At 40.6% G+C, this 15,762-nt stretch overlaps 1 protein-coding gene across 1 annotated transcript; it reads right to left on the reverse strand.

Moving 5' to 3' along the window:
* Positions 1–725: 725 nt before the first annotated feature.
* LOC112240286 (C-X-C motif chemokine 13) lies at positions 726–8,508 on the reverse strand. Its single transcript, XM_024408598.2, has 4 exons — positions 8,374–8,508; positions 5,011–5,146; positions 1,327–1,407; positions 726–1,232 (listed from the first exon to the last, which is right to left on the reverse strand). Exons 1-4 carry the CDS (start codon positions 8,435–8,437, stop codon positions 1,181–1,183), a joined length of 333 nt encoding a protein of 110 aa, XP_024264366.2. The 5' UTR covers positions 8,438–8,508; the 3' UTR covers positions 726–1,180.
* Between the last annotated feature and the right edge of the window lie 7,254 nt (positions 8,509–15,762).

Genomic DNA, 15,762 nt, shown 5'->3' on the forward strand with positions numbered 1-15,762 from the left:
TCAAAAGTAGAGCACTAAATAGGGAATAGGATGCCATTTGGGACACAATTCATGTTTAATCAACTGCACAGGTCTGTTTTCTGAATGTAGAAGTCAGAAGTCATGTTGATCTGATTTCAGAGCAGTTGTGTTTTTTATTTGTTCATTCATGTTCTTCCATCTGTGTTTGGGTAAGACCATTATACAGAGGACTCATCTTTGTATCAAATATATGGCGTCTGTGAGAGCATGGGCAGTGCCATTGATGCTGTCTCCATTTTAAAGTAGTCCATTTTCTTCTTTTGTGTTTGAAAAAAAAAAAAGTGTGATTTAAATGCTGCCTGCAGTGCTGGAGTCCAGAACAACATCTTGTCCTTTTATTTATTGTAACCACTAGATGGCGGTGATATAGCGTTTACTAACCATCGCCAACCCAATATGAAGAAGAAGACAATGTTCTGTTCATTGGCGGATCGCTCCCAAACCATAGGAATTCCCTCCCAGTTGACTACTTTAAAATGGTGGAAGTCCTCAATGGCAATGTCCATGGTAAAACCAGGTTATATCCATCTACATTCCTCTATCTTTGTGGGTAAGACACAAGGCCTTAACTACCACCAGGAAGTTTGAAAAGGACCTATGCTCCCCAAAGAGCAGGCAAATTACGGCCGCCCCGGTCCCGCCCCAGTCCCGCCCCAGTCCCGCCCCAGTCCCGCCCCAGTCCCGCCCCTGCTGGGAGTGGAATATTATGTCAACCCATCAGAGGCTGACTGACTTTATGGGATAATGATGCTCACATCAACAAGATGGTAAACATGTGCATTTCACCCTTCCTCCTCCTCAGGCAATAAAATGCTCATGTTTTGTACATGTTGTATAGGTTGTGTTTATTTTTCAAGGGTAGACCCAATACATGATTAAAAAAAAACATTAAATAATCACATTCAATACATACTGAAATCATTTAAGATAAACTAATTACGTTGGTATTGGAATCGTATTTGAATAGAATCCATTGGCATCACATTGGTATCACATTGGTATTATATTGGCATTACATTGGTATCGCATTGGTATTACATTGGTATCACATTGGTATCACATTGGTATTACATTTGTATCACATTGGTATCACATTGGTATTACATTGGTATCACATTTCCATTTAGCTCCAACTTGATACATTCCTGTTCCAATTCACTCAATGGTGGTTGAGATGAGGAAGTTCTGCACTTCTCTTCTTCTTGTTGGTACTGTAGAAAGAGATGGTCTGTGTTAAAGTCAACAGAAGTGTGTGTGTGTGTGTGTGTGTGTGTATGTGTGTGTGTGTGTGTGTGTTGTATTTACCTTTGTAACTTGACAATGACTTTGTTGATCCATCTTGCATCTGGAGTCACACAGACGGTGGCTTTGTCCTTCTTGGTAACGCTGATGAATGAAGGGAGGGATATATATTACAGCGTCACCATGGTTACATATCATACACTGCAGAATTGAACCTATCAGAAAACGTCAATATGAACGTACACATATTTAGCAGATGTTATTATGGCTGTAGTGAAATGGTTGTGTTCCCAGCTCCAACAGTGCAGTAATATCTAACAATACACACAAATCTGAGTAGAAGAATGGATTTAAGAAATCTATAAATATGGTTACTAGGCAAACGCTCTAACCACGAGGCTATCCTGCAGCCCCAATAAATATTAGGACGAGCAAAGTCAGAGTCCTGTATATGTAAATGTATGTATAGATACAGTACCAGACAAAAGTTTGGACACACCTACTCATTTCAGGGTTTCTCTTTATTTTTACTATTTTCTACATTGTAGAATAATAGTGAAGACATCAAAACTATGAAATAGCACATATGGAATCAAGTAGTCACCCAAAATGCATTAAAATATATATGTATATATTTGAGATTGTTCAAAGTAGCCACCCTTTGCCTTGATGACAGCTTTTCACACTCTTGGCATTCCTTCGACCTCATGGCTTGGTTTTTGCTCTGACAGGCACTGACAACTGTAGGACCTTTATATAGACAGGTGTGAGATGTTCCAAATCATGTCTAATCAATTGAATTCACCACAGGTGGACTCCAATCAAGTTGTAGAAACATCTCAAGGATGATCAATGGAAACAGGATGCATCTAAACTCAATGTAGAGTCTCATAGCAAAGCGTCTGAATACTTATGTAAATAAGGTGTTTCTGTTTTTATATTTAATTCATTTCCTAAAATGTCTAAAAACCTGTTTTCTCTTTGTTATTATGGCGTTTTGTGTGTAAATTGATGAGGACAAATTTTTATTTAATCCATTTTAGAAAAAGGCTGTAAACATTATAAAATGTGGAAAAAGTCAAGGGGTCTGAATACTTTCTGAATACACTGTATGTATATGTATACATGTGTGATTGAATGTAGAGTCATTGTGGACAGTATGTGGATAGAATATATAGTATATCTGTAGAATAGGTAGCATATAATAGTATATGTACAGCAATAGTTATAGGATGGCCTTGACTAGAAAAACATATTTGTAATCTGTGATTGTCTGGAGTCCCTGCCACATACTGAGTTTCGGGGGGAATTGCTATAGACTACCACTGCAAATGCCCACATTTATTACAACATCTTAGCCTTGGTTACGAATAGGAACATTGAACTCATCATCAGTGACTAATGACTGGTTTGCATAGCATGCAGTAAAGCGACTATACTGACTAATTAATTTCCCCTCCACCACGACCGATCCCCCACGCTTCTTCCCCCTATGCATTAGAAAACCACAGTTTAGCGCTTCGTTCAAGACCTCGCTGACTGACTCACATGATCTACGTGTGAAGACAATGACAGCCACCATGGGTTTTAGGTGCGGTTTCCAAGACACAGATGAAGCCTGAACAACAACAACAACAAGCATGGAGATTCCACTAGGCCAGTGGTTACCAACCAATCGATCGCGATCGACTTCAAGGCATTCCTAGTCCATCACCAAACATTTTTGTATAAAAGCCAACGATAAAAGTCAATTGCAAAAATTGTGTTGCACTTTATTCAGAAGCCTTGCGCACCGGGTAGCATCAGGTGAAAGACGTTGTCCCCTCTCTCTGGTCAGTCTCACCTTTCTCTGGTCTGTCTCACCTCTCTCTGGTCAGTCTCACCTCTCTCTGGTCAGTCTCATCTCCTCTCTGGTCAGTCTCACCTCTCTCTGGTCAATCTCACCTCTCTCTGGTCAATCTCACCTTTCTCTGGTCAGTCTCACCTCTCTCTGGTCAGTCTCACCTCTCTCTGGTCAGTCTCATCTCCTCTCTGGTCAGTCTCACCTCCTCTCTGGTCAGTCTCACCTCTCTCTGGTCAGTCTCACCTCTCTCTGGTCAGTCTCACCTCTCTCTGGTCAGTCTCACCTCACTCTGGTTAGTCTCACCACTCTCTGGTCAGTCTCACCTCTCTCTGGTCAGTCTCACCTCTCTCTAGTCAGTCTCATCTCTCTGGTCAGTCTCACCTCTCTCTGGTCAATCTCACCTCTCTCTGGTCAGTCTCACCTCTCTCTGGTCAGTCTCACCTCTCTCTGGTCAGTCTCACCTCTCTCTGGTCAGTCTCACCTCTCTCTGGTCAGTCTCATCTCCTCTCTGGTCAGTCTCACCTCTCTCTAGTCAGTCTCATCTCTCTGGTCAGTCTCACCTCTCTCTGGTCAATCTCACCTCTCTCTGGTCAATCTCACCTCTCTCTGGTCAGTCTCACCTCTCTCTAGTCAGTCTCATCTCTCTGGTCAGTCTCACCTCTCTCTGGTCAGTCTCACCTCTCTCTGGTCAGTCTCATCTCCTCTCTGGTCAGTCTCACCTCCTCTCTGGTCAGTCTCACCTCTCTCTGGTCAGTCTCACCTCTCTCTGGTCAGTCTCACCAGAGGAGAGGAAGGAGAGAGCAGGACCGTGAGAGGTGGACCCTCTGCTGTTCTATCCCTCCCTCCGCTGAGACTAATGCGGAGCTCAAAACTACTGGGAACTCTGAAATCTCAGACTTCCAACTTCAGTGTGTTCAAGACAACTGGAAACTGAAAAAAAACGAGACCCGATTATGAAAAATCATTTTGAACTGTCATCCAGCTCTAAATTCCAAGTCGGTAACTGAGACATCTTTCTAGAACTCCAACTTTCCAACCTGACGTTCATTGACTTCATGATTTGACCTAGTTTATCTCCCAGAGTTCCCAGTTGTCTTGAAAGCACCATGGCAGATGCAGATACCATCAGTCCAGTAAAATAAAAGCCAATTATTTCAATTGCTGCTCAGCTGTGCCTCGCAAGTGGTCCACCAACTGATCTGTTTTGTAATCAAAGCTCGAGTTTTGAAATATAATATTGTCTGAGAATAACAATATTGTCAGGACAGGCATATACACACTTTGAAAAAGGGTTCTTCAGCTGTCCCCATAGGAGAACCCTTATTAGTTCCATGTAGAACCCTTTTGAGTTCCATGTAGAACCCTTTCCACAGAGGGTTCTACATGGATCTCAAAAGGGTTCTACCTGGAAGCAGGAAGGGATTTATTCAAAGGGTTCTCCTATGGGGACAGCTGAAGAACCCTTTTGGGTTCTAGATAGCACCTTTTTTTCTAAGAGTGTAGCCAATATGATGTGATAATGTATTATGCATACTGTGATAATGTATTAGGCAAACTGTGACAATGTATTACGCATACTGTAATACTGTATGAGGTATACTGTGATAATGTATTAGGCATACTGTGATAATGTATTAGGTATACTGTAATAATGTATTTGGTATACTGTGATACGTATTAGACATACTGTGATAATATATTAGGCATGCTGTGACAATGTATTAGGTATACTGTGATAATGTATTATGCATACTGTGATAATGTATTAGGTATACTGTAATAATGTATTTGGTATACTGTGATAATGTATTAGACATACTGTGATAATATAATAGGCATGCTGGTTTGCTTGTTGACTGTGAAAGGGTTCTTGACTGGTTGCTAGGTGGTGTTAGTTGTCTCACATGATCTCTGTTTGACGACAGTGGGCACCTGGAGGTAGGATCTCTATCCTGTGGAACAGCCGAGGAGAGATGAAAGCAGAGGACGTCCGGATGCAGCGACACTTCTGACATGCAGCACAGCCGTTCATGGGGAATGCTGCAGGGATGAAGACCAGGAATATTACATACAATAACAATATAGTGTTGTTAGAATTTGTGGTTAAAGGTTAAGGTTTAAGGGATAGGGTTAACACCTTTTTATCATCACTAAAAGTTGCACTTTGGAACATGTGAATGTTACAAAGACAAAACTGATTCTAGATCAGCACTCTTAGGGATCTATTCAGTCTGTATCATCACTGAAGTGTTACAGATTAAATCAAATCAAAGTTTATTTGTCACATGTGCCGAATACAACAGGTGTAGTAGACCTTCCAGTGAAATGCTGAATACAACAGGTGTAGTAGACCTTACAGTGAAATGCTGAATACAACAGGTGTAGTAGACCTTACAGTGAAATGCTGAATACAACAGGTGTAGTAGACCTTACAGTGAAATGCCGAATACAACAGGTGTAGTAGACCTTACAGTGAAATGCTGAATACAACAGGTGCAGTAGACCTTACAGTGAAATGCTGAATACAACAGGTGCAGTAGACCTTACAGTGAAATGCTGAATACAACAGGTGCAGTAGACCTTACAGTGAAATGCCGAATACAACAGGTGTAGTAGACCTTACAGTGAAATGCTGAATACAACAGGTGCAGTAGACCTTACAGTGAAATGCCGAATACAACAGGTGTAGTAGACCTTACAGTGAAATGCTGAATACAACAGGTGTAGTAGACCTTACAGTGAAATGCCGAATACAACAGGTGTAGTAGACCTTACAGTGAAATGCTGAATACAACAGGTGCAGTAGACCTTACAGTGAAATGCTGAATACAACAGGTGCAGTAGACCTTACAGTGAAATGCTGAATACAACAGGTGTAGTAGACCTTACAGTGAAATGCTGAATACAACAGGTGTAGTAGACCTTACAGTGAAATGCCGAATACAACAGGTGTAGTAGACCTTACAGTGAAATGCTGAATACAACAGGTGTAGTAGACCTTACAGTGAAATGCTGAATACAACAGGTGTAGTAGACCTTACAGTGAAATGCTGAATACAACAGGTGTAGTAGACCTTACAGTGAAATGCTGAATGCAACAGGTGTAGTAGACCTTACAGTGAAATGCTGAATACAACAGGTGTAGTAGACCTTACAGTGAAATGCTGAATACAACAGGTGTAGTAGACCTCACAGTGAAATGCTGAATACAACAGGTGTAGTAGACCTTACAGTGAAATGCTGAATACAACAGGTGTAGTAGACCTTACAGTGAAATGCTGAATACAACAGGTCTAGTAGACCTTACAGTGAAATGCTGAATACAACAGGTGTAGTTGACCTCACAGTGAAATGCTGAATACAACAGGTGTAGTAGACCTTACAGTGAAATGCTGAATACAACAGGTGTAGTTGACCTTACAGTGAAATGCTGAATACAACAGGTCTAGTAGACCTTACAGTGAAATGCTGAATACAACAGGTGTAGTAGACCTTACAGTGAAATGCTGAATACAACAGGTGTAGTAGACCTTACAGTGAAATGCTGAATACAACAGGTGTAGTAGACCTTACAGTGAAATGCTGAATACAACAGGTGTAGTAGAACTTACAGTGAAATGCTGAATACAACAGGTGTAGTAGACCTTACAGTGAAATGCTGAATATAACAGGTGTAGTAGACCTTACAGTGAAATGCTGAATACAACAGGTGTAGTAGACCTTACAGTGAAATGCTGAATACAACAGGTGTAGTAGACCTTACAGTGAAATGCTGAATACAACAGGTGTAGTAGACCTTACAGTGAAATGCTGAATGCAACAGGTGCAGTAGACCTTACAGTGAAATGCTGAATACAACAGGTGCAGTAGACCTTACAGTGAAATGCTGAATACAACAGGTGTAGTAGACCTTACAGTGAAATGCTGAATACAACAGGTGTAGTAGACCTTACAGTGAAATGCCGAATACAACAGGTGTAGTAGACCTTACAGTGAAATGCTGAATACAACAGGTGTAGTAGACCTTACAGTGAAATGCTGAATACAACAGGTGTAGTAGACCTTACAGTGAAATGCTGAATACAACAGGTGTAGTAGACCTTACAGTGAAATGCTGAATGCAACAGGTGTAGTAGACCTTACAGTGAAATGCTGAATACAACAGGTGTAGTAGACCTTACAGTGAAATGCTGAATACAACAGGTGTAGTAGACCTCACAGTGAAATGCTGAATACAACAGGTGTAGTAGACCTTACAGTGAAATGCTGAATACAACAGGTGTAGTAGACCTTACAGTGAAATGCTGAATACAACAGGTCTAGTAGACCTTACAGTGAAATGCTGAATACAACAGGTGTAGTTGACCTCACAGTGAAATGCTGAATACAACAGGTGTAGTAGACCTTACAGTGAAATGCTGAATACAACAGGTGTAGTTGACCTTACAGTGAAATGCTGAATACAACAGGTCTAGTAGACCTTACAGTGAAATGCTGAATACAACAGGTGTAGTAGACCTTACAGTGAAATGCTGAATACAACAGGTGTAGTAGACCTTACAGTGAAATGCTGAATACAACAGGTGTAGTAGACCTTACAGTGAAATGCTGAATACAACAGGTGTAGTAGAACTTACAGTGAAATGCTGAATACAACAGGTGTAGTAGACCTTACAGTGAAATGCTGAATATAACAGGTGTAGTAGACCTTACAGTGAAATGCTGAATACAACAGGTGTAGTAGACCTTACAGTGAAATGCTGAATACAACAGGTGTAGTAGACCTCACAGTGAAATGCTGAATACAACAGGTGTAGTAGACCTCACAGTGAAATGCTGAATACAACAGGTGTAGTAGTCCTTACAGTGAAATGCTTACTTACAGGCTATAACCAATAGTGCAACAAAGGTATTAGGTGAACAATAGGTAAGTAAAGAAATAAAAACACCAGTTAAAAGACAGTGATTGCGTGACAGCAATGTAACGGTAATATCTGATTGAGCCGACATGCAGCGTTTACCGTGAATGCAGTTTCCACTCAGGAACATTGCCTTTAAATTTCACTCACGCTGCAACGCAGAACTTCTGCCGTACGGATTGAATACAGACCCTACTCTGAGACACTTAACATTGCAGTGGATTGATTGTGATAATTGGAATTAAGTTGTTTAAAAAAATAAATGATAATAGTTTTGGTTTGTTGATTGTTCAAGAGTCAAGTTGAACAGATTAATATATATATATAGATAAAGATGCAATATCTCACCTTGAAGAGCCACGGACCAGCAGAGAGTCAGGGACACCAACAGGTAGTGTGGCTTGAAAGGCATCTTGAGTCTGTGTTGGCTGTGGTCGGCTGGTGTCTACTGAAACTGAATGTTGTCTCTGGGTTTATATTGCTGTAAAAAAGGAAGTGTGGGGGAATCCCTCGTCTTCACACAAAATGAAGATCAGACTTTTGGAGGATATAAAAATGTCTATATATATATTCACTATTTTAACTTTATCCTTCATTTCTAGCCTAGTGATTCTATTGAAATAAAACAAGCCATATTGAGAATCTGTCTTGTTACATTGTAAAGAGGATTTTAATGATAATATAATCAAATAATACTTCAGCAATCTAGTCAAAACATGGTAAATACTGAGTAGAACAAGTAGAGATTCATGAGAATGAAGAACACATCAGGAGGGATCTTAGACCTGCTACATTAGGTTATGAGAATGAAGAACACATCAGGAGGGATCTTAGACCATTGATATCTCTTGTCTGCGCTGATGGACTGCCCTCTTCAATTCAAACCACAGGTTTTCAATGGGGTTCAAGTCTGGAGACTGAGAGGAACTTAACAAACTGTTCATTTTGTGGTCATTTAACAATTTCTTTGCTGATTTTGATTAGTGCTTGGGGTTATTGTCTTACTGGAAGATCCACTTGTGGCCAAGGTTCAGACCCCTGGAGAGGCAACCAGGTTTTTGGCTGAAATGGCCTGGTACTTGGCAAATTTGATGATGCCGTTGACCGTAACAAGGGTCCCAGGACAAAACAAAAATAATATTTTTGGTCTTATTTAAGGTTAGGGTTAAGGTTAGGTTTAAAAATCTAATTTTTCAGAAGATAAATGGTAGAAAAAGGCAGAGTTTTTTTACTTTGTGGACAAAAAAAAAGAACAAGCAAAATAGTCCCATAACAGCAAAGATCCACCACCATATTTTACAGTTGGTATGAGGCTCCTTTTTAATGACATCCAACAAACTTGTGTTCTTTTCCCTATCAGAATCACTCTGCCACACATTTATCAAGGCTGATAGCTTCATATCACTTGTGTTCTTTTCCCTATCAGATTCACTCTGCCACACATTTATCAAGGCTGATAGCTTCATATCACTTGTGTTCTTTTCTATCAGAATCACTCTGCAACACATTTATCAAGGCTGATAGCTTCATATCACTTGTGTTTAATTTAGATTCATTTCACTTGATCGGGTGCAAGGAACCCAGAATAAGGAACTGAAAATGCTAACAAGCATTAAGATGCCAGACAATGTTTTTTCTATTAGCAGACTGATGGAAAGAGCTCTCTATTGGCCGTGGACTGCCCGGTGAAGATCACATCTAATTTTACATTGTGGTCATTTATCAGACGCTCTTATCCAAAGCGAACCTACATATAGGGCTTGTTCCCATTGGCAGTTTGAAATGACTCAAATCCACATTTTTTGCATATCTTATTCTAATCTGTTATTTTTCCTGCAGTCTGAACAGCAAAAAGCACATGGAATTGGACATTTCAAGTCACATTTCAAGCCACCTTCATAAGTGATTTTAAGTCAGATACAAATCTGATTCGTGGCCATGCGACTTGTGTCTGAACGGTCAAATCTGATTTATTTGCCCTCAAGTGGTTTTTAGGCTGTTGTTTGGCATATCTTGTTGCTTCCTAGCTACTCTGTTGACAGTTTGACAAGAACATGAGAGAGCTAACTAGCTTGTTAGTTGTTTACAAACAAATTAGTGAATGTGGTAGAAAGGTAAACAGCTAGCTAGTTGACTGCTGTGGCTAGCTAGTTGACTGCTGTGGCTAGCTAGTTGACTGTTGTGGCTAGCTAGTTGACTACTGTGGCTAGCTAGTTGACTACTGTGATTAGCTAGTTGACTGCTGTGGCAGTCAAAGTATGTGGGAAACATCCCTGGCAGGCATTCAACTAGGCCTAAATTTAGCAGGGAGAACAACGACTTCCAGTTGTCCATTTTCAAAAACGCAGAATTAGTGGCAGGAAGAAAAACACACTGAATGAATTTGTCTCCTTGGAATTCCCATTCATCACAAATAGCAAGATGTTTGACATTTTGTAAGACTTGTTTGTGGTAAGCATGTATCTCTTCTCATTATCATCATTATCATCATATTTTAATTGGACCTTTATTTAACCAGGTAGACCAGTTGAGAACAAGTTCTCATTTACAACTGTGACCTGGCCAAGATAAAGCAAAGCAGTGCGACACAAACAACACAGAGTTACACAATAAACAAAACATACAGTCATGGGTATATTAACATGGGTATAATAACATTAATAACATGGGTATAATAACATGGGTATAATAACATGGGTATATTAACATGGGTATAATAACATGAATAACATGGGTAGAATAACATGGGTAGAATAACATGGGTTGAATAACATGAATAACATGGGTAGAATAACATGGGTAGAATAACATGAATAACATGGGTTGAATAACATGGGTATAATAACATGGGTATAATAACATGGGTATGATAACTTGGGTAGAATAACATGGGTAGAATAACATGGGTAGAATAACATGGGTTGAAAAACATGGGTTGAATAACATGGGTTGAATAACATATGTCTTGTAATAAAGGCTATTATGGTCAGATAAAATAGGATTAGATGAAGGCTAATACAAGTTTATAACAAAGTAATAATGTAATAGTAGCTGTGTTAGTATTACTATATTACCATACTTTAATAGTCCCAGACTGACAGTGAGTCTAGTAGATAGGAGGCCTATTATATCAGTCCCATCATTATAATACAGGTGTTTTCTGGCTTTGCAGAACCAGAAAACTCCAAATGGACCAAAGGAGGAAGAAAGCACAGCATTTCACTTCCTGGATTTCACTTTCCCCTCTGAACCAGAATAGAAAGTTAGGCAATATAATGAACCTGAACACCGTGTGGGTAAACCACATGCAGCCAGCCCATGTCTGTGCCACCTTCTATGATCTGAGTATGATGAGCATGGTGTGTCAGTGGAAACCTGGGGTGTGTTCACGACCCCTCAAACCCACACGGAAACCAGCAGAAGCAAACTGAAGGAAACGGGGAGGGACCAACATGAATTTGTCCAGAAGATACTTGAATTTTTATTGAAAAGCATGTTTTTGTTCAAAGGTAATGGTTTCTGTTACAAACTGTTTGTTACAGTTTTGTTCTGAATGAATAGACCTCCGGGTGTTAAGACCAGTGTCTCCCAATCCTGGTTCTGGAGACCCAAAGGGGAGCACTCACAGACCTGATTCAAATCAAAGGTTTGATGATGACTTGATTAGTTGAATCAAGTCTGAGTGCTCGTGCAAACAGCACTAACTGTTATATAGACCTGATAACACTGTTATATAGACATTATAACACTGTTATATAGACCTCATAACACTGTTATATAGACCTGATAACACTGTTATATAGACATTATAACACTGTTATATAGACCTTATAACACTGTTATATAGACCTTATAACACTGTTATATAGACCTCATAACACTGTTATATAGACCTCATAACACTGTTATATAGACCTCATAACACTGTTATATAGACATTATAACACTGTTATATAGACATTATAACACTGTTATATAGACCTTATAACACTGTTATATAGACATTATAACACTGTTATATAGACCTGATAACACTGTTATATAGACCTGATAACACTGTTATATAGACCTTATAACACTGTTATATAGACCTCATAACACTGTTATATAGACCTGATAACACTGTTATATAGACATTATAACACTGTTATATAGACCTTATAACACTGTTATATAGACCTTATAACACTGTTATATAGACCTCATAACACTGTTATATAGACCTCATAACACTGTTATATAGACCTCATAACACTGTTATATAGACATTATAACACTGTTATATAGACATTATAACACTGTTATATAGACCTCATAACACTGTTATATAGACATTATAACACTGTTATATAGACCTCATAACACTGTTATATAGACATTATAACACTGTTATATAGACATTATAACACTGTTATATAGACATTATAACACTGTTATATAGACATTATAACACTGTTATATAGACATTATAACACTGTTATATAGACATTATAACACTAACTGTGATAATCACACTGTTTTATTCAGTGGAATCTATTGCAGCTCATACTGTAACTATCATGCATGTTGGTCCCAGTAGTTTCCATTGGAAATGATGAGTGTGTACCTAACCTCATCTGCATACGGTTGGCTGTTAGCAGGCTCCCACAATAAAGGACCGTTAGCAGGCTCCCACACTAAAGGACTGTTAGCAGGCACCCACACTAAAGGACTGTTAGCAGGCTCCCACACTAAAGGACCGTTAGCAGGCTCCCACACTAAAGGACCGTTAGCAGGCTCCCACACTAATGGACTGTTAGCAGGCTCCCACACTAAAGGACTGTTGGCAGGCTCCCACACTAAAGGACCGTTAGCAGGCTCCCACACTAAGGACTGTTAGCAGGCTCCCACACTAATGGACTGTTAGCAGGCTCCCACACTAAAGGACTGTTGGCAGGCTCCCACACTAAAGGACTGTTAGCAGGCTCCCACACTAAAGGACTGTTAGCAGGCTCCCACACTAAAGGACTGTTAGCATGCTCCCACACTAAAGGACTGTTGGCAGGCTCCCACAATAAAGGACTGTTAGCAGGCTCCCACACTAAAGGACTGTTAGCAGGCTCCCACACTAAAGGACTGTTAGCAGGCTCCCACACTAAAGGACTGTTAGCAGGCTCCCACAATAAAGGACTGTTAGCAGGCTCCCACACTAAAGGACTGTTAGCGGGCTCCCACACTAAAGGACTGTTAGCAGGCTCCCACACTAAAGGACTGTTAGCGGGCTCCCACACTAAAGGACCCACACTAAAGGACTGTTAGCAGACTCCCACACTGAAGGACTGTTAGCAGGCTCCCACACTAAAGGACTGTTAGCGGGCTCCCACACTAAAGGACTGTTAGCAGACTCCCACACTGAAGGACTGTTAGCAGGCTCCCACACTAAAGGACTGGTAGCAGGCTCCCACACTAAAGGACTGTTAGCAGGCTCCCACACTAAAGGACTGTTAGCAGGCTCCCACACTAAAGGACTGTTAGCAGGCTCCCACACTAAAGGACTGGTAGCAGGCTCCCACACTAAAGGACTGTTAGCAGGCTCCCACACTAAAGGACTGTTGGCAGGCTCCCACAATAAAGGACTGTTAGCAGGCTCCCACAATAAAGGACTGTTAGCAGGCTCCCACAATAAAGGACTGTTAGCATGCTCCCACACTAAAGGACTGTTAGCAGACTCCCACAATAAAGGACTGTTTGCAGACACTCTTATCCAGAGAGACTTACAGTTTAGTGTGTTCATCTGAAGATAGCTAGGTGGGACAAGTTAGACATACCAGAACCAACAAGTTCACCACACTTTGACATTTAAACGTTGGCGTGCTTCTGCCTGGTTTGTTAGGCCGATATAGTTACAGATTAGTCATTTAGCAGATCTTTATCCAGAGGGATTTACAGGAGCAGATTAGGGTGAAGTGGTGAGGCTGATCTCAATTCCGGTTCAAGAGGTAAGACGAAACATGATAGCACTAGCAAACACTTGAGTGGAGAGAGAAGAACTGTGGTAAATCACCACAGAAGAACTGTGGTAAATCAGCAGAGGATGGTGCCACGAGTAGCAGGCCAGCGAGGAGTAGCCAGGCTCAGCAAGAGAAGATTGTGTAAAAATATGCTATGTGTCGAGGGGAACATGATTAAGGTGAATGTGGAAGCAATGTGAAGGTTAAGTGCTCTAATTGTGGGGGAGAACACGGTGCGGCATTTGGTGGATGGCAGGTACAGAGAGAGGCTAGAGAGGCTCACATATATACAATTAGTCATGATGTATCATATGTAGAGGCTGTAAAACAGATTGGTGGACTTGCAGTGTGGACTGATGGAGCTTCCATAGCTGCTCCTGTACTAAGTGAACCTACTGGCAGACTGATGGAGCTTCCATAGCTGCTCCTGTAGTAAGTCAACCTACTGGCAGACTGATGGAGCTTCCATAGCTGCTCCTGTAGTAAGTGAACCTACTGTCAGACTGATGGAGCTTCCATAGCTGCTCCTGTAGTAAGTGAACCTACTGTCATACTGATGGAGCTTCCATAGTTGCTCCTGTAGTAAGTGAACCTACCGTCAGACTGATGGAGCTTCCATAGCTGCTCCTGTAGTAAGTCAACCTACTGGCAGACTGATGGAGCTTCCATAGCTGCTCCTGTAGTAAGTGAACCTACTGTCAGACTGATGGAGCTTCCATAGCTGTTCCTGTAGTAAGTGAACCTACAATTTTGTGGTGTCCAATTGGTAGTTACAGTCTTGTCTCATAGCTGCAACTCCCGTATGGACTCGGGAGAGGTGAAGGTCGAGAGCAGTGCATCCTCCGAAACAAAGCCAGCTGCACCAATGTGTCGGAGGAAACACCGTACACCTGGGACCTGTGTCAGCGCGCAGGGACCGCCACAGGAGTCACTAGCGCGCGATGGGACAAGGAAAGGGAGGTTGTGGTAGAAGTTAGTAGGGATTTATTTGGTTTTTATTTTCATGATTATACAGAATTGGGCATATCATGATTGATATCACTTTCTAGCACAGTAGGTGATGCACTTACATGATTGTTTGCAGAACGCCATGATATCATAGAAGAAGCAGAAGAACAAGAGAAAAGAAACCGCATCAGCCCCTCGAAAGTGAGGCAGCTTGTATTTCCGAATGCAAATCTCTCATAAAAGCAAAATCTGGTCAGCATTGCTGGTTATAACATGGTAATAAAGCAGAGAGAGAAAAGAGGGACCAGTTTAATGTCTTAAGTGGGATGCTGCAGTTTTGCAAATTGTTATTTATTTTTCTTTGATATTTTGCAATATTCTATTGTTATGTTGTTCAGAATGAATTCATTTTTAATTGTTACATTTATATACATTTTGTTTATATACATTAAAAAGTTATACTCGAAATGCAAATGTTTAATAGCATGGGTGTGGTAGAACGCATTTTTAAATACATTGTAGTTAAGGTAGAGTATGATTTAATTTAATAATTTAATTAGAATTGTTTTAACAGCAATCATAGTCAAACTATCGCAAACTGTTTGACTTGAAAAAATACAAAACATATTTTTATTAAAGAGCCGTTTGGGGCCAAAAGAGCTGGACTGTCCACAACAACAGCCCCTAAATCATATGTCTGACTTTCTGATTTGTAAATTCACCGCAGTTCCCAACATTGACCAGCAGGTGGTAATGATACTCTCTTCTCAGACAGTAAATGACCACCAGTCAGCTACAT

Source organism: Oncorhynchus tshawytscha, linkage group LG04 (genome assembly GCF_018296145.1).
Source record: "Oncorhynchus tshawytscha isolate Ot180627B linkage group LG04, Otsh_v2.0, whole genome shotgun sequence".
Taxonomy (NCBI): Eukaryota; Metazoa; Chordata; class Actinopteri; order Salmoniformes; family Salmonidae; genus Oncorhynchus; species Oncorhynchus tshawytscha.